Genomic DNA, 25,307 nt, shown 5'->3' with positions numbered 1-25,307 from the left:
AGAAGAGACAGGAATGGGCAGAGTAGATAATCTTGTTTGACTCCAATCCTTACTTGGAATGCATCTGACAGTTGTCCTCCATGCACCACTTTGCACTGTAGTCCGTCGTGTGAGTTCCGGAGAATGTTGACAATCTACTCAGGAACTCCGTAGTGTCGAAGAAGTTTCCACAATATTCTCCTATTTACACTGTCAAACGCCTTTTCACAATCAAGAAAGTTGATGTGTAGTGACGAGTTCCATGATGATCCGTAATGTCGCAATTTAGCCTGTACACAATCAATCCTTACGGTATCCAACCTTTCTAACCATTGATCATGATTATTTCATGAAATGCAGTCAAATCATAAAGTTAGAAAGTTCTGCATTTGTTGATGTCTCTGACAAAAATTGTTTTTGTCATGAACTTTTCGTGGCTATTTGTCTTCGGTACATGTTGGTTTCATGATTTTAGGTGTGAACATGTGCTGTAACTTTAGGTTCTGTATAATAATTTGAAATTGGTGAGCCTGATTGATTAAGAGAATGCCAGCCAACGTCCTCCATGGAGCGTAATATTGGTTTTGAGAAGGCGGTTCTTCCATTTTCAATCTTCTCACTGCTTTGGACAGAAAACCTACTGGGACTAAATGATGTTAATCCACAAATTATTGTGCTGTACTGCATGGACGGCAAATTTTGCAAAAGTATTTCCTTAACTCACTTTCATTCTGGTTTACAAACTACACAGAGAATTGGATGTTTCATAGTAATATATACAAGGCTCATGGACTCTGGAGCGCGATAACAACAGCTCTGACGTGAAGAAAAACTTGCTTTGTGTCAACTCCTACTTTCAACTTTAATGAATATCCCCTTAGGTAAGTACCCTAATCTGAGCTTATATGAAGCTCCATACGGCACGAAGAGTAGTAATGTGAATATTCAGCCTCATGGATCACGAATAACCTGCATACTCTACAACAACCTTCCCCCAGCTGTCTCTGCTGAAGGCGGTCCACAAATAATTTGACACTAAAGTTGACTTCTCTGGGGATGCTGCCCAGGCCAATATCACTCTGCGCTTCGTACAAAGACAGTTGGTCGCCGTCACTCGACAAATGTTCATGGAACTCTCGAATGAGTATGCACGGCCTCATCTTGAAACTCAAGACGTCGTTGAATTTGTAGATCGCCAATGTAGATGATCTATGTCGAATGATAAGCGGTTTACTCAAGGTAGTTGGGAATGAATTAACGAACCAGCGAACTTCGAAGTCAAACTTCGTGGTACGCATCTAACGTGAGTTACCACTTCGATTTATCAAAGTATTATGGCTGCTTTGAAGACCGTATAACACAAAGGACGTTATTGAGGAAATATATTGGTAAGAATGATAACAGAGATAGAGACTACCACCATATACGCCAGCCCATGACATGCGATTAAGTGATGCGCGTTAGTCGTCCTTGACCTTGGCAAAGAACAATCATCTATTCGATATTCAATGACCCAACTGCCGGATGATTTGGCTAGGCTCAATGACATTTCCCCTTTTGAAAAGTGACATAAATCTCTTATGTACAGAGCTGTCTACTAAGTGGGTAGTAGAATTTTCTAATTCAACCAACCTCCTCCCTGAAATCATGATAGCCAGTGGTTTTAGAAAACATGCTGAGAGCACAAAGAGATGCGTAGATTTGTAGATCACTAACGTAGATCAACTGTGTCAACTGATTGAAGGCTTACTTGAGATAGACGGTGATAGTGTGACGAAATAGCTTACTTGGAAGTCACTTTGTGCAGTCAGAACCTAACATGGGTTACCCCATTGTTGTTTTCAGATGCTGCAGCTGGTTTATTGACCGTACAACACAAAGGACGTTATTACAGAAATATATTAATAGGAGTAGGTACAAAGAATAATGTGCAACCACCACCGCCTAAACAAGTCCATAGCGTGCGATTATTTGGTGTGTGTTGGCTGTCATTGAACCTGACAAGGATCGGTGAACCGTTAGACATTCAGTGAACCGACTGCCGAATGATTTGGCTTGGGCCCAGAGACATTTCACTGGTCCTACACATTTATATCAGCTCGTTATATAGATATTGGGTATCAAATATTGGAAGATCATCTAAAAACTATCAGATGTATTAAATATATTCCGAGATTAACATTTTAGTCTCAATTCAGAAGTCTTATGGACAATGTAATGTGGGAATCGATGTTTGTTTGTTTGTATCAATATCGTCACTACTTCCAATAAGAAGTGTAAAGTGGGGGTAAAACAAAGGGGTTGTTGTAATGACATATTATTTATGCAATATTGATTTGAATAAGTGTCTTGTCTTCTATTTTAGTGCTAAATGGTCTTTAAAATCAATTATTGTGTACGGATGCGTTCTGTTCTTAGGCGGGGAAAAGAGATTTAGTCACTATCGACCCGTTAGTCTAACCAGTACAGTTGCCAAACTAATGGGAAAGATTATTCGGATGACTGTTATAAACCATGTGGAAGGGCATAGTTTTTTATACAGGGGACAACAAGATTTTCGTAAAGGCCTATCATGCTTGACAAATCTGCTAGTTGCAAGCGGAGATTGGGACGTAGCAAAAGGCCGAATAATCCTTGTAGATGTGATTTTCATAGATCTAAGTAAAGCCTTTGATACGGCCTTCCATTCAGATCCTAAATTAAAACTGGAAAGTTTAGGAATCCATCATAAAATCATAGGCTAGCTTAGTGACTTTGTCGATGATAGGAGAAAGCAGGTAAGGGTAAATGGAGCTCTCAGTGTGGGGACCTGTAAAAATAGAGGTTCCTCAACGTATAATCCTTGGTCTTCTTTTTTACTTTCTTCAAATGAGTTTTCGACTGTAGCGAAGCCATCCGTCCTACTCTTCGCCGATGATAAAGATTTGGAGACCTATGCACACTATGTCAGATAAAATAATATTACAGAATGATCTCAATTCGTTGGTGGCATGGACTAGTGGGTGGTCACTAGAAGTAAATTTCAACAGGAGTGTGGTGATGCAACAACTTGTGTTACCCAAGGTAATGGACTACAAAGATTTAGGAGTCATAATAAGCAGCGACTTCGAAACAATGGGCAACTGCAAGGCTGCTGCTGCCAAAGGCTTTGGGGCATTATGAGCTGTTCGTAGGTCTTTCCAGTACTTGGACGAAGAGATGATTAGAGTATTATACCCAACCTTCGTGAGACCGCATCCGGAATATGGGTAACCATAGTCCATGTGGCCCATATTGAACTCATTTGTTTGTAATACTGTAAATCCGGCCTCTTCAGATCTGCCCCTAAATGGTTGTTTTGTTATTTAATTTCTCAGGGAATAATCTATTGTTTGTAGATCCATTTATTTCAGGGACTCAACAGTTATTCAGTTACAATGCTGACAAAGTACTGGCTCTTAAGCACCTCGAGTGATATTACTTGAAGGTTTAAAATTCTTTTCCCTTCATAATGCAAAATATGTTATTTCAATACTGGTAGGTTCAAGTGTTTAGTTTAGTCATAGATTGTAATTCAGTCTGTATCGACAAAGTCAACTTTGATTCATAATAAAACGATAGCTATCGGGTTGATGGATGTAAAAATCTCAGTATATGTTTAAATTTTACTAAACATCCCCTGTGCCACTGGCGAAATATCTACTTTTCAAAGGGTTGGTATATTGCATAGTAGTTTGCCCTATGACACTTCACGCGGATAAATATTGACTTTTTGAAGCATCTGGTATGAACAGGTTGCATGTATTCGATAAGTTGCTTCAAAGCATTGCTCAAAGGTAATTGGATAGGTAATGCAGAAGTAAAAACTAGTAAGTGGAAATGATGAACTAGCTAATAAGGTAAACCCAACACGCTAAATCTACCAGTCGCCACTTATTATGGTGCTGCTATAAGCTAGTCAATGGAAAATTAAAAGAGGATCAGATTAAAACAGTATTGGTTCACAAGGTCATTCATTGTTAGTGTAGACTAAGTCAGGAGTTACAGATGTTTTGGTTTGGGTTCACGAAATAGTTATGACACTGAAGATTTTGGATTACGACCAAGAACAACTGTACCTGACGTCGATGCATCAATTCTTCATATTCCTTTGGCTTATCAGTTTTGCTCCTGTTGAAGTGTTTTATATCTAGTTTTCAACCACTAAAGCTGTTATTTGATAGAATAAAGCGACCTGCATAATTTTGTCAGGTCCTATGTAATTACTATCGATCTGAATGTGACCCATCGGTTCGCATTTGAACGCTTAAACAACAGAAGCGTAGCTTGACAGGTAAATAAATCCCTTAAAATTATCAGTTATGACTTAAGCTAGCTAGCTCCATACAATATAACAAATTTTAATTTTGTGAAAATTGTTACCTCAAAAGCTCGACTTTTAAAATATGTAGTGGAACAGTAGAAAGATTAAATTGGTTGATTCTATACACTTGCAAATAGTTAATACAAGTCCTATTGTCTATGTACTTAACTCACATACTACAAATTTATGCAGTTGCTTTGAGCTACACCATATTATACCTTGTGATACTAATCGGTCAGCAAAAACTGAAGTAGACAGTGAAGTTTAAACCGGTTGGAATCAAAATGTTTTAATCGCTAAACTATGGACTCATATCAACTTAAAAGATTGTATCCACAGTTTGCCTACAGTATCTGTAACCTGACATAAATTTACTCATACCCGCTCTTATTTATCCCATAAATATTTTTCGTTTATTCAACCGTAGTGTTTTTCACATGAATGTAGGTGCTGAATGTTTGCTAGTTTCCTTATCTTTTGTTTGCCTAACATTTGTCAGTGTATTTAGTTCGTTCGATTACACTTGTCCCAACCTATTTATTGTTTAGTTCCCCATATGTTGTCAGTAACCTACTAATTTATTACTGGGTTCTCTTTGTTAGTCTGTTACTATCATCATATTACTTCAGAGTTGAACTTACCATCGTTATTTAAATGTGATTAGTCTAATACATATATGTACGTAAATCCTTTCTCATTCTCGATAATATGAGTAGTTTTTTATTAGAATTTAAAAGATCAGTTGCCTTATTTTCTCTTTCATGTTCAGTAAAAAGTTATTTAATGTTTCACTTCATATTTTTATTATGGGTTTTGGTAGCTAGTAGTATTTTCAGTTAACTTTTTTACTTTAGCATGAAGTTATCCAAGTTTTCTTAATAAGTTATTTTCTGTCATTTTAGTTATGTTAGATGAACTACCGCATCGAGTTAATTGGAAAGACAGTAATACTACTATTGGGAGTGGTTTAACAAGTCTTACGACTGGTTTTCATGAAACGCACAAGGAAAGATTTGGAGATTGTGTTGGAAGTTGGACGAACCTAGAAGATTGCAGACTGCTTGATCATGTCTCTCGATTGGGTGAAAATCGTTGGAATCTTATTGGAAAAAAACTTGGCAAGTCAGCTTTTCAATGCTCAGAAAGGTAAATGATGGTAAATTATTGTTTTCCCGTTTCGTCTAAATAAAATTTCTCCAGAAATTAAATTTGCCTTACGGTGTGTTTATAGTTCTGAATATACTAAAGTTCATAAATTTAATTCATGATTTAGTCACATTACTTCCATTTTTTGGCCACATTTTCAAGTTCCAACTTTATATCGTAAACGACTATGATTACTTTTTAATACTTTTTGTTTATGAATCTTGTGCAAGCTGACGAATGATTCCAGTTACAGAATAACCTGTTAACTCGATTAATTGCTTTGTCTTTCATGACAACGATGGGCTTCTACTTGTGCAATGATTAGTATTCACTAAGACACGGAGGGGGAGGGAAGTATCTATGAGCAAGTACGTTTTGACATCAGTACAAATGCCAACTAAGCGATAAATTTCAAACAACCACCATCCATATTACTGGCTTGGTATTCTATAGTGTGGGTTTTTAAACATTCAATTCCCAAAACGATTCTGATTTTGTACCTGACTATCTGATTTTAACCATAACATGACTATCCAAAGTCAATCCGCTTATATTTTTTTCTAAAACCTTGACATATGAGTTTTACATTTAAAACTAACATCTATTTGAAATCTTTATAAAACTAATGCACTCGGATCGATCACTTTTTTTTAGATATTTGAAGCATTTACGTCCTCAAATGTTAGGATCCAGTAAAACCTATACAACTCTAATACAACATAGAGCTATACCACAAACAATTCTCAATTCAGATCAAAATTCAACATGGACAAAAGATGAAGACTCAACTCTCCTCCAGTTGTATTTAACATATGGATCCAATTGGGAGTTAATAGCTAATCGCCTAACCACTAGTGGTAGTTCGCATAAAAAACGAACTGCTGTAGATGTAAGACAACGATATGAAAAAGTTGTTCTCCAATATTGGCCCAATTCTGATCAAGAAAATCGTCCACTCTCTAGTTTGCTGTTTCGTAATTCGTTGTAAGTTTATCTTGTTGAAACAAGTTCTTATTTGCACTTATCATAAATGTAACCCAAGGAATTCACACAAATCCCCACAGCTAATTAAGTCATACTTTGAACTTACAGTGTAGTACTTCAAAACGAAGTGATGGCTTACTTATTAAAGCACTCAACTTTTAAATTTTTAGCTGTGGGTTTAAACCATGCTTCAATTACCTGACTGGGAATAATCAGGTTGTATCAAAAGTGTAGTTCAGTGATAAAAAAATATATGTCTGTCTAGTTACTACTCATATGTAAGTTAATTTTTATATTGTTTGCTGAGATATTGTTCTTGTTTTGATGATCACAACATAAAATTAATGGGTTTCTTAATATCGCATTTCTAATCTACTATAGTGAGCGACGTAGTTAAGTATGTCGATCGCTTTACTTATCTTGGAAGTCTCATCATCCCTTGTGGTCTGATGTGTGCGCAGGTGCACCCACTTTTGTGTTCTCCTAAATTCTAGTCTTCTGAATTTTTCATGTTCCTTTCTTTTTTTTCTCTTTCCAAATTTGTTTCACTGGATTTTACTCCTTGAATAACATCTTCAAACCCTAATCTTCCGGATTACTGCTTTTACTTTTACTACCTCTACCACTATGAGATTTGAATCAACAACTGCATCTCTGTTCTAATGTGGTATGGCAACTCGAACTAATATACGTACGTACGAAGTTCTACGTTGCTACTGACTGACTTTTTAATCGATTCATTAATCTATCATGCTTTATAATTTAATAATGTCATTAGCATACCACACGATAATAGCGATCAGTGGTTGAAGACGTTGGGTGACATGACCTAGGTTCGATCACATTAATGAATATTCATTCACCTTTTTTCTTTCACTACCTATAGAGTCTCGATATTCTCTCATAAATACTTTTTCTTTTCTAAACATCCTCTGTTGTATGAGGGAATAGAGCAATAATCCTAGTCCCATTTCGGGCGATTATAAATCCCTACATATAAACACATTCTTGTCTAAAATCTGTCTACTCGTTGAAGCATTATTCTACAAGTAAAATCATATGATACATTTTTAAAGTACGTCAAGATTAAATCGTAATTTCATATCACGCCTAACAATCCAACTGTTTGATTACAAAATGATTAAGATTTCCCGAGACATTAAATTGTGTAGACGACAAAACCGAACGATATAGTGTTTTTGTTTTAATCGAATGCCCGTCTGTAGGTTTGTTACAGATTCTTATGATTATATTAATATACTTTACTGTCAATTCAGTTATTATGTACGTTCCTGACTAAGCACGTATGCAGAGGAAAAAGATCAAAACTATCAGGAGTCTTATTATCAAAAGCCGGATAATAATAGTAATTAGAAATTCGTCGAATGGTTGATTATTATGGATTCAGCTAAACTGTTTATGTGGTCATAAATCCTGATCGACGAAGGCGGTTATGACATGCTTTACATATACCCAACCACCGCCTACCTCGACGAGCGGTTCTTATTATTGCATAAGTATGTTGGTTAGAAGTCCGGCGCAGCCAAACCAAAAGGTGGCATCATTCCATGAAGTTATTGACTTCTAGTCTGAACAATATTGGTAGATCTAGTCTACGTGATAGGGATCCATGTGATGACCGCGATCAGTGGTTTAAGACTTAGTACAGACTCAATCACTTTATCTTTTTCTTAGCCTTCAATCTCAGAGTCCCTTCATACATATCTTTCTAATCTGTCTTTTCAAAACATATTACTAATGTTTAATCTTATAATCAATGCTACTACAGTATCTCGGTCTCATTATTTTCATCTCGTTGTGCTGACCTGATATGACAACTTAGGTTAAAGAACATCTGTGCCAGTCTCTATGTTGACGATGTCTATCTGTCGTCTGTCATTGGTTCGGGTGGAATTGTCATCATTGTACATGCTTAATTTACATAATCCCTTAACATACTCATAATTTCGTCGAAATCACGTACCGATCAATGTTATACAACTATTGGAAATTCGGAAACACTGAATTGCCGTTTCTCCATAGTATGGGACTCCTCAGGAGTGTGTATTCACGACGACTCAACAGAAGATCAAATCCAAAACCTTTGGTCTCCATTGGATTGCGGTTCAGTGGTTTGGAAGTTAGGCGTTCACGCACGAGACCGAAGGTCTTCTGTTCGATTACAGTTGTGGGGTCGTAGATGCGCACTTCTGAGGGGTATCCCGTAGTAAGAAGGAATGAACGTTCAGTGTTTCCAAGTTTTCAGTGGTTATTTAACTTCGGCTGGTTCATGATTTCAGTGAAGCTCGATAACCTTGGCAACCCTGACAATATTCACAATTGTTTTTTCTTCATTTCCTTCCCAGATTATCCTGGTCAAATAGTCCTAAAAATAACAGTACTCACAACAACACAAGTTCAAATGATCAATCAATAATTAGTAAGAACATTTCTCGACCTACCTATCTAATCCCATTATCTTCATTAAAGTCGAATTACGATTCTACAACAAATGGAAATTGGAAAATTCGTCTGACCCAACCTATTCATCATCATGATTCAGGTGTAAGTGATGGAGAAAATATTGATTTTAAATTATAATATTAATTGCTTCAGATAAGGTAAATAGTTGATAAGAGAAGTAGATGCTTACATATCTAAAAGTCACAAAGTTCGACCTAGTTAAACTTATCAGCTTAGGTTGCGTAATTGTCAGGCGAAAACAAGGATATACAATGAATTCATTGTATTCAATTAACAAAATCAATTTTATTTTTATTTAAATTTGTAAAGGGAGCACCAGTGTGATAAAGTAAAGGGGGAAGAGATATGTAGATCACTCCCTAAAGATTACTACTTAGTTTGTAACTACAAACTCCTATCTGTCTAATCAATATTATAACGCACTAGTCACTAACCGAAGTGACGGATACCTGTTGTGTAAGGCTTATCTACTTGATAAACCGTAACTAGGGTTTACAAAAAAAGTATATCTTTTAATTTTCAACGCTAAAACACCGTTATATATTGTCAAACACGTTGTTAGCTTCCAGCAAACTAATTGCACGAGAATTGCTAAGAGATCATCACTAGATCAGTAATTTTATGTAGAACAACATTGAGCAATGTTACTTTCCGTATCGGTCTTTTTTTTCTTCGACAAATTGTTTATTTGTAATTCGAACAAATTACTGCTCAAATGTATTCAAGTATCATGTAAACTGAATAGCTAAACATTTATCGATATTCGGCATGAACACCACCATCAATATAAATAGTTAAAGCTGAATCACACTTAAACGATTAGCATAGGGAATAAGACTTTCTTATTGTGTCTTTAAGCATGTTTTCTGAATCAATGATTGCGTAATCGCCAAATTTACAATGTTTTTCTGACCTATTTTTCACTAACAAAGCCTTAAGCTAAAAACACTTTGACCTTAACAATTTTGCTTAGCTTATAGTGTGTGATGTTATCCTATAGAGGGAAATAACATCTTAAAGTACAGATAAATATTGTGGATTCATTCAAATGGGTTTTGTGGATATTATAGTAATCTCAATGGTTAAGATCATGAGTCAGCTGAAGCTAGACCACCATGGGGAACCTGGAAACACTGGACAGCCGTTTCGTCCTATTGTGGGACTCCTCAACAGTGCTCATCCACAACCTCGCCCCCTCCCCGCGAGATTCGAACCCAGAACCTACTGGTTAAGTGCTCGCGCACGGAACTCAATCATAAACAACTTAGCATATATGTGTCAAGCTAGGTTGTAACACTTTACATTAATATATATAGCTACAAGAAATCATTATGAACAATGAAAATAGTACCAAAGTATTGGGAAAACCAAACATAAATGAAATTAGAAAGGAACAAATGAAATAGGGGAACAATCTACGATATTGATGCCAATTTACAGCTGTATAGTGTAGGAACTTCAATTGTCATTCACTATTATTTTTATTTGTACGTCAGCTTGATTGCTTGTATCTCTTAATACATCTCAAAACAATGTTTAGTGATTTTAAAAAAACGGATGTCATCTTACTTCCTTCCTACTCTTCTTCCGACCTACTCCTGTACACTAACCAGCTTAACAAATCACAATTGGTATTAGCTGGTATATTTAACACATATCAACCACCTCAGTTGATTGAGTTTCACGAAGTTACCAACCAGTTTACTAATCCCACTTTATCCATCTTACATCAGTATTACTCATTTGATTGTCTTGATATTTTCGAAGTCATCCATTGTCAAATACATGAAATCTGTATATGTAACTATTAAGTCAAGTCTCGTCTAACTCGACAATTGTTATAAACACGAAAGTCAGTGATATTAGTTCAATTATTAAAATAAATATGCTTTATTTCGTGAACAAGTAAAAGAATCCTCTTTTTTATGTGAATAATCAAACTATAAAAATGACAGGTTAAATTAATCATTTCCGAATTATTCAACTATAACTTCATATATGTAACCAATTGAATATTGAAATTGTGTTCAAAGCCCCCAAATGCCCTGCTACGGCCGAGAATGGGGAGAGTTGGTTTAAAAATCAGTTCATTATTGATAAATTTTCTTGTAAGATAATTGTCAGCATTATAATCTTGATGAGAATCTGTATATATGTATATCCTATCTCTTTAATGAGCATTAAAATGTTCTTTACAAAATTGAACAAATGGTAAACAGTCATTTTAATTGACTGTAAAACGTTTGACTCCGTTAAACTAAGTGTGTAATAATGTACAGTCAGTCAGCAACAACGTAGAACTTCGTACGTACGTATATTAGTTCGAGTTGCCATACCACATTAGAATAGAGATGCAGTTATCGATTCTAATCCCATAGTGGTAGAGGTAGTAAAAGTAAAAGCAGTAATCCGGAAGATTAGGGTTTGAAGATGTTATTCACGGAGTATAATCCAGTGAAACAAATTTGGAAAGAGAAGAAAAGAAAGGAACATGAAAAATTCAGAAGACTAGAATTTAGGAGAACACAAAGAGTAGATGCACCTGCACCATTGCAAACGATTTTGAACCATGTCATTCAAGGTCTCTAACCACCGGTTACTATTGTCACGCGGATCCCAACCGGGTAGTCTACACCTACCAACATGGCTCAGTCCTATTGTTAGTGGCTTCATGGATTTGTGCCATGTTTGGGTCTGGTCACCCCTAGCTTTCTTCCAACCTACTCCTACACCATAAAACAACGCTCAACGGGGCAGTTTGTGTTCGGGCATACGTAACGCATATACACAATGCTTTAAGCCATATAATTTGTGTTAAAGAGCCGATAGTGATGTCACCTGATTATCTAGACCGAAATCAGTGAAGCCCCATGGGATTCAAAATTTGCGAACCCTCGATCTTTGAAAAAATTAAATGGAATTTAACCATCAAGTCATTACCTCATTGATGGATCATCACATTAAGGACTTATCTCCTTATTTTTCTTTGAATTAAGACTTGTTTCATAGATGTTTATTTAAAATCTTTGAGTACACTCATCTTCAAATTATTTTTTATTTTGATGTGTACACAAATTAGTTTAGTGAATCTGGTTTGTCGAACAGTGTCCAGTCTGGTGGAAGTAATTCTCAGCAATCTCTGAGGTATTCGGTTGTGACGACTTCCATCAGGTAAATAAAAATGCTCTTGTATCCGTTATTTTTGTTTTTTTCAGGATTCTGTGACAAATATTCCATCTATGTTCAATTTGAAATAATCGGATTAAGTTAAATAGATGAACAAAAATTTGAATTTTTAGAAAAGACAATTGAAGATGGTCTCATACTACGGGTTAGGCGACCATTTAAAACCTTAAAGGATTAGTTAGTTGTTTCGTCTTTATATAGGGCTTCTCAGCAGTGCACATCTTTGACCTTGTTTTGAGTAGAACTTCATGATACCGGGTCTATCTGGTAGTCCACATTTTTCAATGTATTCCGTCTGCACAACAATCATTTACCACCACCAGTAATAACTGTATGACTGTTAACTTGGTCGAACTCCGCCAGTCATAGCTTCTCACTAGAATTTCAGGAATGCTTCTGAAGATTATATTAAAATAAAATATCTTGTCAGCATTCTTTGGTTTGTAATGATTGTTTAGCTAAAGTCAAACCATCATGTAAACTATCTTTCAAATGAACAATCTCCCTCCGAAGTGCTTTTTTATAATTGGAACAACAAAAACAATTTGAGTTAGTAATTACCAACGTTAATAACCTATGTATAAGAGAAAAAGGTTTTTCGTGAAATTCGAACCATCAACTGGATTAGTTTGATACCAATGAAGTTACAAATCTTCACTGGTAATTCGTCTTAGTGTAAATGTAAGGCTTGATTGGTGGTATTTGGATCATGTTGATTAGTTATTTATAAGTCCTATTAAACCTGGTATAGATATACAGTCGGCTTATGCTTGTTATCATATTTTACATAGACATAGCCAGAGAGGAAATTAACTAGAAATAAACAAAATGGTCTATATATTATTAGTTGTAGTGCTAAGCACAACATAGAGAAGATACTTCAAAATGAATGGAAAATATAAGAAGATGATAAACACTAATTTGATATTCAAACTGAAGATTTGAAGGAAAGAAAGTAATATATAAATTCTTTGTTGTTAACACTGATTCTGAGCCATTTTTTCCTTAAGGTATTCTACCATAGACATTAGAGTTATTTCACAAAGTCAAACACAAGTAGTGTAGACATTCTGATATTTTTATGTCCTATTAGCTATGTATAATCATATTATATTTAAAGTATGACTATTTCTTTCCTCCCTGCCCTACTTATTGTTCTCTTATCTACAGTTCCCACAATTCCTTATTATCTACATCGACTCCAGTGGATTTAATTAAAAATGGTCCATTATTATCTAGTCCTGATAAATCTCAATTCAGTCTACCATCATCATCATCATTATTTATCAAATCAAATTCACCTAAATTACTTGAATCTAGTATAAATGACGATCTCACTAATTCTCCTACTTCTTCGTTTTCATTTAATTTTTATAATAATCATAATAATAATAATAATAATTGTTCATCAAAAACAACCTCTCCATTAAAATCAATTCATCAGACAACAAATGGATCATTAAGTGTTCTGATAACTGATGATAACAACAGTAATAATACTAATAATAATCATTTTGTTATACAAACACCTACAAAAGCATTAAGTGAAGCTGATCAATTATCATTTCATTTAACTAGTCCACCAGCTGTTTTAGGTTCTGCTGGTCGTTATCCTGTTACTAATTTAAATCATAAAACAACAGATTTAGATAAAACTCCAATTGGTTCAAGAATTCCACGTTGTTCACAAATAAGAGGAGATGGTGCACCGTTACGCGTAAGTTTTGTATATATGCGATGTCAACTTTTTGTTTTTGTTTTACTTTATGATGTTATGCATGGTCTTTTCAAATAAATACACTGACTGAGTTCATAGAGAAACCTTTGTTTACAAAAACTAAGATATTCCAGTCTTAATCGCTTTCAAATCACTTTCAAGTTGTGACAATAAATGTATTCTGTCTACATTCCTATTGTCAAAAATTAGTAATTGGAATTCTTACAAGTTAAGCGCTTTTGCTGCTTTATTTTAGTTTCTCGTTTTAACATCCTATCGTCAGCTTCTGCATAACCGTTTCGCATTTCGACAACAATAAGTAATCTTTTGGAAGTGAGTCTGGTAAATAGAATGACTTGATCTAACTTTTAAACCTAAGTGTCTTACTAAAACCGTGTGCATAGACGATTTTCCCGAATTTGGTTTGTCGAAAATCATTCGGAGAATGAATCAGTATTCGGAAACCATAGAAATATTGTACATATTCAGTGTTCTCATCAACGTAAAAGATCTGCTGGCTGATTTTTCGAGGCTAGGGCCAAGGAAGTGTGATCCTTGACCTTAAGTTTCTACGAGTATGATTCAAAAGGATTTAACATTTCATTAAATATTTCATTTGTTTTTTGGTGTACGTTTGTAAGACCTAATTATCGGGATCGTTGAAGCAAAACAATCGGTTGTAGATAATGGATGTATGGATAAATATAAATTTGTTCATTTAAAACCGTCTTCAGGCACAATGCTATTGTTCACTTCATGTCTGTAAAGAAACTTCAATCTGCCTCTTGTTATATACGTTTAGGGATTAATTTCAGTTAATTAATATTACTGTCGATCATTTAGTGGTGGTTATTGTAAAGAACTTTACAGTTCACTAACACTGACAGTTGAACTCCATGTGGTAGTAGAACAGCATGTGGATTATGTTCACTTCAATTGATTTAATACAATAATTTATATGCTTAAATAGACTTTATTGTCTGTTTATCCTCATTAATAGAGTCATGGTGAAGCTGCGTAGTTTAACTGTGACTTAGTTTATTAACCCAGTTTTTATAGATTACATATTTACTGATATATTGTGTGCTACTGAATTACTTTTTATTCATATTTCAATGCTTCAGAGACCACTCTGTACCAGGTTGTTTGATAATATTCCAAATAATACTTCTCTTCCTTCAACGTCACTTTCTTCATCGTTTACAGTTAGTAATACTAATCGTAATAATTTGTCCGAGAAAACTTTCTCAACGTTATCCTCTTCAACAACATCATATAATTCCTGTGATGAAGCTAAATGTATAGCTATTCTTACAGCCAAAGCAACTGTTTGGAATCGAGCACTTTTACCAACCACTTCTACATCAACAACTGCGACATCTTCATTGTCAACATCTCAAAAATCTCATCTTTCTTATTTTACTACGAATAATAATAATTGTAACAGATTATTCAATGAGAATGAATTCAACATGAATCCATATCATTCTCTTAACTTTTCAATTTCTAAAGATACAATGATGAATTATCATAATAATCTATATCCTTATAAATCATATTCTCAAATAGTTAATAATGATGTTAACTTTAATCCTCCATTAAAACCATTAAAATTCCCTGCTAGAAAACAACCTCATTTAACACTTCGACGTATTGTACAAATTGCTAATGAAGTAAGTTTATATAATAGAAAAAGTCCGATCTGTTTTACATGAAATGCAACTTCATTATACAATTATGTATTTTCACAGATTGAAATCGTGAGTCAGTTGAAGCTAGACCACCATTGAAAACCTGGAAGCACTGGACGGCCGTTTCGTTCTAGCATGGGACTCCTCAGCAGTGCCCATCCACGATCCCGCACCCTGTGGGATTCGAGCCCAGGATCTACTGGCTTCTCGCGCGAGTGCTTAACCATTAGACCACTGAGCCGGCATCCAACGGTGTTAATGTCTAACCCCTTCTGATAATTATGTATTTGACTAACAATTAACATTTTCATCCATTTTTAAAATGGACTATGAAATGTGATGAGTTTTAAAGTTCTCATCTGACACCAGACCTCAATATTTTGGAAATACTGTTGTTGTTATTGATAAAATGATTTTTGTTTTGCAGTGTAGATTAACCTTACAATTAATACTTTTTCCAACCTTATTCAATAAACAGAAGTTCAAATAACCGTTCTCAAGTTTTTATTTATCAATTTTCTCAATAGTCTTCTGAAAATATATGGTTTCAATGCAGTTGTTTGGCTTGATTATCACAACAACAACGCTGTCGAGATATATTGTCTGGAAACACATTTTCTACTATTCCAAAAACTATTCATGTCATATGACTGGCTGACTAGAGACAGTCACTAGTATTACATTTACTTCATTGTCATGTTTCCTGTCAATTTATAGAGCTTTTTTACGAACGACGTGATCTCATACGCTGTTAGACGTATAGGGGAGTTGTCGCCTTCCGGTTGCCCATACAATGAAAGGATATTTCTTGGGAGACCTCGAAAAGAAACTGGGCTAGCGTTGGTCTTAGTGACCAAGGAGCGTGACCGCTTGAGGTCGATCACAAATGATCTTTTTGTTGCAAGTTTTCGATGTGTTAACTTTGTATTTAAGAAGTCCTTACCGTCGGAGATTGAAATCAATGGCGTAAGGCGAGTTGTGACATTTTAAGATTAACCTTCTCTGACTCCTTTCTTCTGTTGTGAGAAAGCAGCATCGTTGTAGATGCTGGCTATCCGAAAGACATACCTTACTGATGTCTCACCGCTGTATAGTCCAATAGTACGATTTCACTCTCGGATCATGAACTTTCTGTTTTTGGTCTTACCGTTCCCCAACCGAGTTGCTTTACAAGAAACAAGCGTTCCAGCCACTATAGCTTGATTGGATCATCGTGATATGCAAGCCGAACCACCATGTTAGGGTAGGAGCTATAGTGCATCTTTTTTTTCATTACTACTACGTCATTTTTGTCACTTTTATTATTTCCATGTCATCGTGCTGAGCAGACATAGGAGCATGGGCCAACGCACATCTGTTCCAGTCTCTATGTTAATGATGTCTGTCTGTCTATCCTATCAATCTCATTTTTCCTATTTTACTCTAGTATAACATCATGATCCTCATACATATTTATCCCCCAAGTCTTATATTATTTATAACTGATTCACATAATTAGGAACAACAGTCACCAATTAATGCTAATTGTCTATGTTCTCTTTGGCTGATTGTTTATTAAACGAATTATACACACTGGGAATATATGAAAAGACTAACATTTTGACGGAAGGAATCTAGTTGATTATCACAATTGATTGAATATTCTTTCGTTATTTTAAAATGTTTTATTCAGTATACAGACGTTTTAAATTCATCCTATTTGACTAAACAAAAACATATTAGTTCACCACAAAAATATTCCTTCTATATTTTAATCTCCTATGATGTACCCCAAATAGGTTTTAAAAAAATGAAGTATGCTAGTTCCTTTATGTAACTGCTACTTAATCTTATTCTTAGTGTTGCATAATTTGTTCATGTTTTTTTTCTATTCACTATACATGTTTTTCTCAATGTTGGATTATGATTTTTTAGTACAAATACAATACAAAACAGCATGAATCAAGTGCATATGTGCGTAATGCTTATGGTAGATTCACTGAAAGATCAAATTTAGTACATTGTATATCATACTTTGATTTATTTATTTATTTGAACACATAAATATTGGTACAAGAGGGGCACCAGATATATGTGCGCCACACAATATCATACATGGCCCGCTAATGCCCTGGTAAGGCCGAGAGTGGGAAGGGCCCGCCCTCCCCTTCGAATTGCTCTCACACGGCCACCCGTATATAGCCTCTTCCAGGGAAGTCCTATTCACTGCCTTCCCGTGGCAGGGGTGTTGTTTACGGAATTGAGAAGACAAAAAGCGAATATTCGGCGCTTTAACTGGGTTGGTTCACCTAAGGGAGTTGGAAAACCCTCATTCCAAACGAATGGTTCACTTGAACTCCAGTATTCCTGAGGGAACAAATGGCATATGAAACAATCGTTCGTCATCGGCTACCATAGGACTGCATCTCCTTACGATGCTCCTCTGCCTTGTGGGTCAGACCTTTAGGTCAAAGCCTCTGGGTGTGGTTCCCTAAGAGAATCACCTGCTTCGATTTGGGCACCCCGGCAGTATCACAGCCCACATACAAATAAAATGAAATGACGATATCATACTTGTTTAATAATAATTCATCTCATTAATTTTGAAACTAATCGTTTGTTTTAAATTCACTTAGTGTTGTTTACTTGTATCTTCCCATTGTTATTTAGGTCTGAAATTGATCAGTCTCTTGTTGGCTTGTGACCTGAGGCAATATCGAGGCGGTCCGCACAGGATGCTGACAAACCAACAAGAGACTGATCAATCGCAGCCCTAAATATGAATGGGGAGATAGAAGTAAATAACACCAAGTGAATTTAAAACATCACTCCATTACACAAGCAGGTGGCTATCAGGACTCAGTAGCTAAGGAGATAACACGGTGGCGTTTGAAGCGAACAGTACTTGGTTCGAGTCCCCAGAGTGAACACCAACTCTGGAATGCAAGTACATCCAGCTGACGAGTTCCAAACAGGAAGAGACGCGCATCAAACTGGATTCCACTCCTAGACACTATCCATCTTTGCTTATATTCGTTTGTTTGTTTAATAAAAAAAAGAAATTGCTAATTAGTATTACTTATCTAATGCATACATATTTTTTTTAAATCTTTCAAAGGATGATTGGCAAGAAGTTGCTTATGGTAATAGCTATGCTTCTCAAACATTAATTCGACTAGCTAAATCATTTACGAACAATTATCAACAACAACAATCTATTAGTGAATTAAATGATCTCTCATCTCATTCATCATTATCTTCACCATTATTGCCTATAATAAAGAGAACAATATCAGAAGAATCAATTAATCATTATTCAATTGATCATCAAGATTGTTTCTTGGAACTAGAACAACCGATGGACAATTATTAATGAGAATTATACTCTTTTTATCTTTACTTCATTCACTTCGTTTTTAATACAGTATATTTTAAAGTGTGACAACTCGAACTGATGTACGTACGTACGTACGTACGAAGTTCTACGTTGTTACTGACTGACTGACTGATTTTAAAGTGTGACAAATACAATCCCAATTGGGTTATATATATATTTAATAGTTTCAACATTCTCGTTTCATTTTATTTAACAGTGGATTATTAATTTGTAATCATATGTTAGTTGGTTAGTAATAGGAATGAGTTTTTTATTCGATTTGGTCAAGAAAGAATTTTTGTTTCATTTCAGTCTTTTTTTTCCTCATATTCTCCCATACCACTCATTACTACAACTCCCTGATCTTCATCTTATGATGATATAGTATACTGATATGAAAACCAAAATGATGTACTGTACCGTTTTGAGTTCAATCACTCTTTCATGTCTACATACTTTCTACCGCTATTGTTACTTTTCTTGAGAATTGCTATTTATCATTTGAAGCTGGTTTAAAAATAACCACAGTTTCTAGTTTTCTTTCTTTGATCAGATAATATCAATTCATGTGAATGAGTAAATTTACGATGTTAATGTTAATAAAGAATTAAATGGATTTGATCTGAAAGTGTATATATGTGTGTCGATGTATTCGATTTCACTTCAATCTCTATTATCATTATTCTTTAGCCATGATCTTCATAGTTTTATATGTGATTTTCACAGGAAATCACTTATCAATTTGATATTATAAATATGTATCATTTCTCATCCTTATTCCGAGTGATTTATATATACTATTGAAAAAAAAATTTATCATATTACTAACAACACTACTCATATTAGTAATATTCATCGTATTGTTTACACATTAACTAGGTGGTTTTTCTTCTCCAAACTAAGCAATTATGTGATATTCATTAAACATATATATATATATATATATATATATATATATATATATATGTAATTATGAATTCATCTTTGTTTATTGTTACTCTTCACTATGAAATAACTATAGGTGTTCATTATTCTTTTTTCTCATACATTCACTTCTTTAATCTTATGTTATATTTCCTCCTGTTCTTCTTCTTCCTCTTCTTCTCCTTCTTCTTCTCCTCCTCCTCCTTCTTCTCCTTCCTCTTCTTCTTCTTCTTCTTCTCCTCCTTCTTCTTCTTCTTCTTCTTCTTCTTCTCCTTCTTCTCCTTCTTCTTCCTCCTCCTCCTCTTCTTCCTCTTCTTCTCCTTCTTCTTCTTCCTATTACTGTTTATCATTTCATTTTACTTGTAATTCTTATATGAATCGTATGAAATGTGTTACATTCTAATGTAATTTATCATAATTCAAAAGATTCATTCTCTATTCTCAATAATCTTTCTTTATGTTGTGTATACACAATTCATGAACATGTATACTTTTGTGTATTAGATTAACAAAACCATAAATTCATACTATATTCCCATTGATCCATTATAATTTCTTATTCTTCTCTTAAAATCTAATTATAATGATTACATAACAGTGTTTGTTTTGTTTTTATCTCTTCTATCTATACCCTTATTGCATGAGAAACTAGTTATAATACAATATAATTATACTCTATCCTATATGTCATTTAAGATTATTAACTCATTTATCTCGATCATCTTGTTTTAATGCTTACTTTATAAATAAAAGTCAATTTTATATAAAACACAATGTTATTACTTATTTATTGTTTGTTCTTTGTTTTTCTTTGATGATGAATTGAAATGGATATGGTTTGTTGTTCAAATGGTGATGATTGTGATTTTGTGAAATATTGTTAAGTATAAAATAGGGTACTATTACAACAACAACAACTACTACTATTACTCATGGTTGTTCAAATCAAATTGATGGTATAGAGCTGGAGTGAAGGGGTGGGAAACCTGGCAAAAACATTTTTACGTATTTTGGTTATAAATCTTTATGTAGTGTAATACAAAACGATAGATCGTTGAATGAGGTGTTTGTAACGGGTTTTCTAAGTAAACCAAATCACCCTTCTCACTCTAGCATAAGAGTTTATTATTTACTTATTTGAACACATAAATGCTGATAAAAGGTGACACCAGATATATATGCGCCACACAAGTCACGTGATCTGTGTGTGGTCTGTGATACTGTCGGGGCGCTCATGCCGAAGTAGGTGGAGCCTTCGACCTAAAGATCTGGTCCACAAGGCATTGGAGCATCGTAAGGAGATGCAGTCCCATGGTAGCCGGTGACCAACGATTGGTTCATACGCCATTTGTTCCCGCAGGATACTGGAACCCCATGAGGGTTTTCCAACCCCCCTAGGTGGACTGTACGTACCCACCAACCCGGTTAGTGCACCGGACATTCGCTTTTTTCCTCTAAATTTCGTAAACAACAGTGATGCCACGAGAAGGCAATGAGTAGGACTTCGCTGTCAGAGGCTTTATAGGCGTGGCTGTGTGAGAGCGGAATCTCGGCCGTACCGGGGCATAAGAGTAGGTTAGAAAAAGGTTAGGAGATGGCTATACCAAGGAATAGTGTCAGTTCATGAATTCATTGACTACCAGTGTGCATTGTATCACGAAATGTAAAGCTCTTGGTTAAAGTTCACGGAGCTGTGATAAAGCGATGTATAAATACATTAAAAATGATGTGTTAGTACAAAAACATAGGTCACTTATTATGGCCCACATAAATCTTCCTTGTGTTTTCCAAAATGAATTTTTGTAGTGGAGTAAGCTTCTATGGTTCCGCTCCCCCCTCCCAAAAAAAACTAATCAGAATGAACAAGTGAAAGGTGTATGGTGATAAATTAAAATTTTGTGGAGAACTGCTATAATCAGGAAAATGCTAAGCTAAACTGCAACCTTAGAACTGTTCTACCTTGGATTATTGTATCTTTGTATTCCCTTCCTTGTAAGCTGTCGTTTAACAACACAAGCTATTGTTGTGTTAAAGTTCTTGTTAATTAATAACATACTTATCACATTGTTCTCTTTCATTCATTGTGTAGTTATGCCTGTATTGTAATTTTTTTAATTATATTGATGTGTGGTGATAATTTCACTTTTTATTGACTGTTGAGCCATAAGAATGAAATGCATGATTATACATTACCTAATTTCTATGTTGTCCTTTGTTCTAGTTATCGGACGATCGGGCTCTGTAGAACTACTTTCTAGATCAGTAGTCTCTAAATATTAATCTCAGCTGTTATCTCACTATCATCATATCATTGGTACTAGATGGACAATCTAGGGGAAATAATCATACAGGCCCAACATAACCCTAGCATTTGTTTTCCTTCAGTCATATCAAAGCAAAGCATGAGTATTTCTGGATCCTATTTAACACCTCTTAAGTTTTATAAATCTAAAAAAATGGGGCTAATCCTAGTCAGTAGCTTTGTAGTGAATGAGATCTCAGTTGAAAAAAATCAATTTACTATTTCATGCAAAATTACACAATGCCTTCGCAAAATGTAAAAACCATTCATTAAATACATTATTTGAATATCGTCCTTCACTTGTCCTGTATGTGCTTCATGATTCTTCCAATTTGTGTCGTTATTACAATTGCTCTCGAGGTGTACGTTCAGGTCATGAGCGAGTATTTGATCTTGTTTTATTAATTCCTAATTTATACTCATTAATGTGATCAGAGGACGTAAAATGTCAAGAAATCGATTAATTAGTGGAATAACTCTGCCATACAAAGTCAGGAAAATGTGTCAAAACATAACCGTTTATAAACTTAGTCGTTCATGGGTGATGTGTAACGTAATTTTGGATAACTGAGCACACTATGGTCAACCTGCCTAAACTAGACAGGAGTATTTCCATTTACATATTGTCTTTTTCATCCTAATACCACAGATAGAACGGGTGAATTCGTGGGAAAAGAATACTGAGTCTTGTATGTTTTATCGGTGTACAGCCTTGATAGTTTTATACCACATAAAACCCCCGACCGAAGCTGCTACCTTGACGCGGTGGTCGGGCTTGCCTATCGTGATGACCCAACCGAGCTATATTGGCTAGAACATATGTTCCTGTAGGTCCTACCATGCCAGGCAGGTCGATTGGTGAACGGTAAGACTAAAAGCAGCAACTCAAGGTCTGAGGGCGAAGTCGTACTGCTGACTGTAGAGGGGTGTGACAGCAGTAAGGTGTTTCCCTCGGACAACCAGCATGACAGCGATGCTGCCTTCCGACAAGGAGGGGTGGGGTTAGAGAAGGTCGACCCTAAAAATGTCACACCTTACCTCACGGATTTCCGTCTCCGGCGGTAAGGCCCTTTGAAGAACGGAGCTAACACGTTAAAAACCTTCCACGAAAAGGCCGTGCGCGACCGGCCTCAAGCAGTTGTCCCCTGGGCACTGCGATCACGCTCCCAGGTCGTTAAGACCAACACTAATCCAATTTCCTTTTCAGGTTCCTCAAGAAATACCCTTCCACAGTGTGGGCAGCCGGGAAGTGACATCAGCCCTCATACCCGTAACAACACACGAGAACAAGTTGGTCACATTCAAATCCTTCCTACACCTCCTAATACCTCTCTTATCTCTATGACTAACCCTTCTCACGTCTCTTTATCATCTCGCACCGCTAGTGTAAACGATTCGAGTACGCGGAACGCTATTCCTGGTCTCCTGAAGCCACGCTCCAAACTACACGTAGGAGCTTTTAACGTACGAACACATTGCCAAATAGGACAACAGGCTTCCTTAGCTAGGACTTTAGAATCCCGCGCCATCGATGTGTGCTGCGTCTCCGAAACGCGCATACAGGATCCGAGTAGCGTCATCTATTTGACCTCACCATGCCAAAATAAAGAACCGACTCGATTCACACTTCGTGTATCTGGAAGCCCAGATTCTGCTTCCCTCGGCCTCCCCGGCGTAGGTATAGCATTGAGTCCTAGGGCAGAACTAGCTCTCTTAGAGTGGATCCCAGTAGACAGTCGTTTGTGCGCTGTCCGACTGAACGGAACAGTAAGAATCCGGAAAGATAGGGACACTCGTCGTTGCCTCTTCGTCGTATCTGCCTATTCTCCCACTGACTGCAGCTCAGATGATGTAAAAGATGAGTTTTACAGAAAGCTCTCCGACCTTGTTCGAAAAGCTGGACGTTCGGATGTAGTAATAATGGCCGGTGACTTTAATGCTCAAGTAGGTAAACTAAGCGATAGGGAAAGACACCTGGGTGGATCTTAAAGTGTCGTGGCTCAAAGAACAGATAATGGCGACCGTCTGTTGCAGCTATGCTCAGATAACCGCCTCTTTCTTGCAAATACTAACTTTAAGCATAAGGTAAGACATCTTTTAACATGGCGACCCCCTAATTCGTCCCAACGTTGGACCCAAATAGATCACATCGCTATCAGCCACCGATGGAGGGGCTCAATAGAAGACTGTCGCTCATTCTGGAGCACATGCCTAGATTCAGATCATGCTCTAGTACGAGCGCGTATCTGTCTGCGTCTTACTGGACGTAAGAAAGACGCTGCAAGGAAACCTCTTAAGGCCCTACTTAATGATAGTCAAGCTAAGAGTATATTTCAGGAACAACTAGGAAAACAGTTAGGCAGCCATGTATGTGATGCCCACCTTGAGGCAGCATGGAATGATATCCGAAAAGCTGTGGAAACAGCAGTGATATCTGCCAGTAAGGTAACCCGTAAGGTTAGGGAGCAACACTGTATCTCAGCAGCATCTATCGCACTGATTGATGCTCGGAAACTCATTCCACCTGGCTCTGAACATAATGAAGAGCGGAGTCAGCTTAAGCGCAATCTGACAAGAAGTCTACGCAATGATCGTGAACAGTGGTGGGTAGCGAAAGCAAGAGAGATGGAAAAGGCAGCGACAATAGGTAATAGCAGACAATTGTTCAGACTTGTTAAGGAAACCGGTTTTAGGAAACCGACCGTTAGCGAAACAATCTCAGAGAAAGATGGACATATCATACATTCTCAATCCAGGAGATTGGATCGATGGGCAGAACACTTTAGGGATCAGTTCAATTGGCCTTCAGCCACACTTTGGTTTCCCACGATCTCCTGTCAACCTGAATGGCAAGTTAATGTAGGTCCTCCGTCTCTTTACGAAGTTGAAAAAGCCATAGGAAATCTGAAGCGAGGGAGAGCAGGAGGCCCTGACAGGTTTACTCCTGAGATTTTTAAGGATGGTGGTCCAGTATTAGCAATGAGATTAACCGAGGTCTTAGGTAGAATTTGGGAACGACGTAATCCCATCTGACTGGTCTCAATCACTGATTGTGCCAGTCTATAAGAAAGGACAAAAGTCCTCTTGTGACAATCACAGAGGAATCAGTTTGACTAATATAGTGTCTAAAATATTAGCTTCAATAATACTTCGACGCCTAACCAAAGCTCGTGATGATCAGACTAGAGAAAATCAGG

General features: G+C 36.2%; 1 protein-coding gene across 2 annotated transcripts; it reads left to right on the top strand.

The window, feature by feature from the left end:
• Positions 1-2,235: 2,235 nt before the first annotated feature.
• Positions 2,236-19,709, top strand: MS3_00008189 (uncharacterized protein; the record flags this gene model as incomplete). 2 transcript variants are annotated; one of them, XM_012943964.2, is made up of 8 exons in its annotated part: positions 3,357-3,827; positions 5,224-5,467; positions 6,122-6,451; positions 8,818-9,016; positions 12,015-12,106; positions 13,292-13,838; positions 14,963-15,511; positions 18,627-18,881. In XM_012943964.2, the coding sequence occupies exons 1-8, from the start codon at positions 3,758-3,760 to the stop codon at positions 18,879-18,881; spliced, it is 2,286 nt and encodes a 761-aa protein (XP_012799418.1). In that variant the 5' UTR covers positions 3,357-3,757. The 2 variants fall into 2 exon arrangements, with proteins under 2 accessions (XP_051067138.1, XP_012799418.1); XM_051216541.1 differs by having other exon boundaries at positions 2,236-5,467; positions 18,627-19,709.
• Between the last annotated feature and the right edge of the window lie 5,598 nt (positions 19,710-25,307).

Source organism: Schistosoma haematobium, chromosome 4 (assembly GCF_000699445.3).
Source record: "Schistosoma haematobium chromosome 4, whole genome shotgun sequence".
In the NCBI taxonomy this organism is placed as follows: Eukaryota; Metazoa; Platyhelminthes; class Trematoda; order Strigeidida; family Schistosomatidae; genus Schistosoma; species Schistosoma haematobium.
This window is presented reverse-complemented; position numbering and strand designations above follow the sequence as displayed.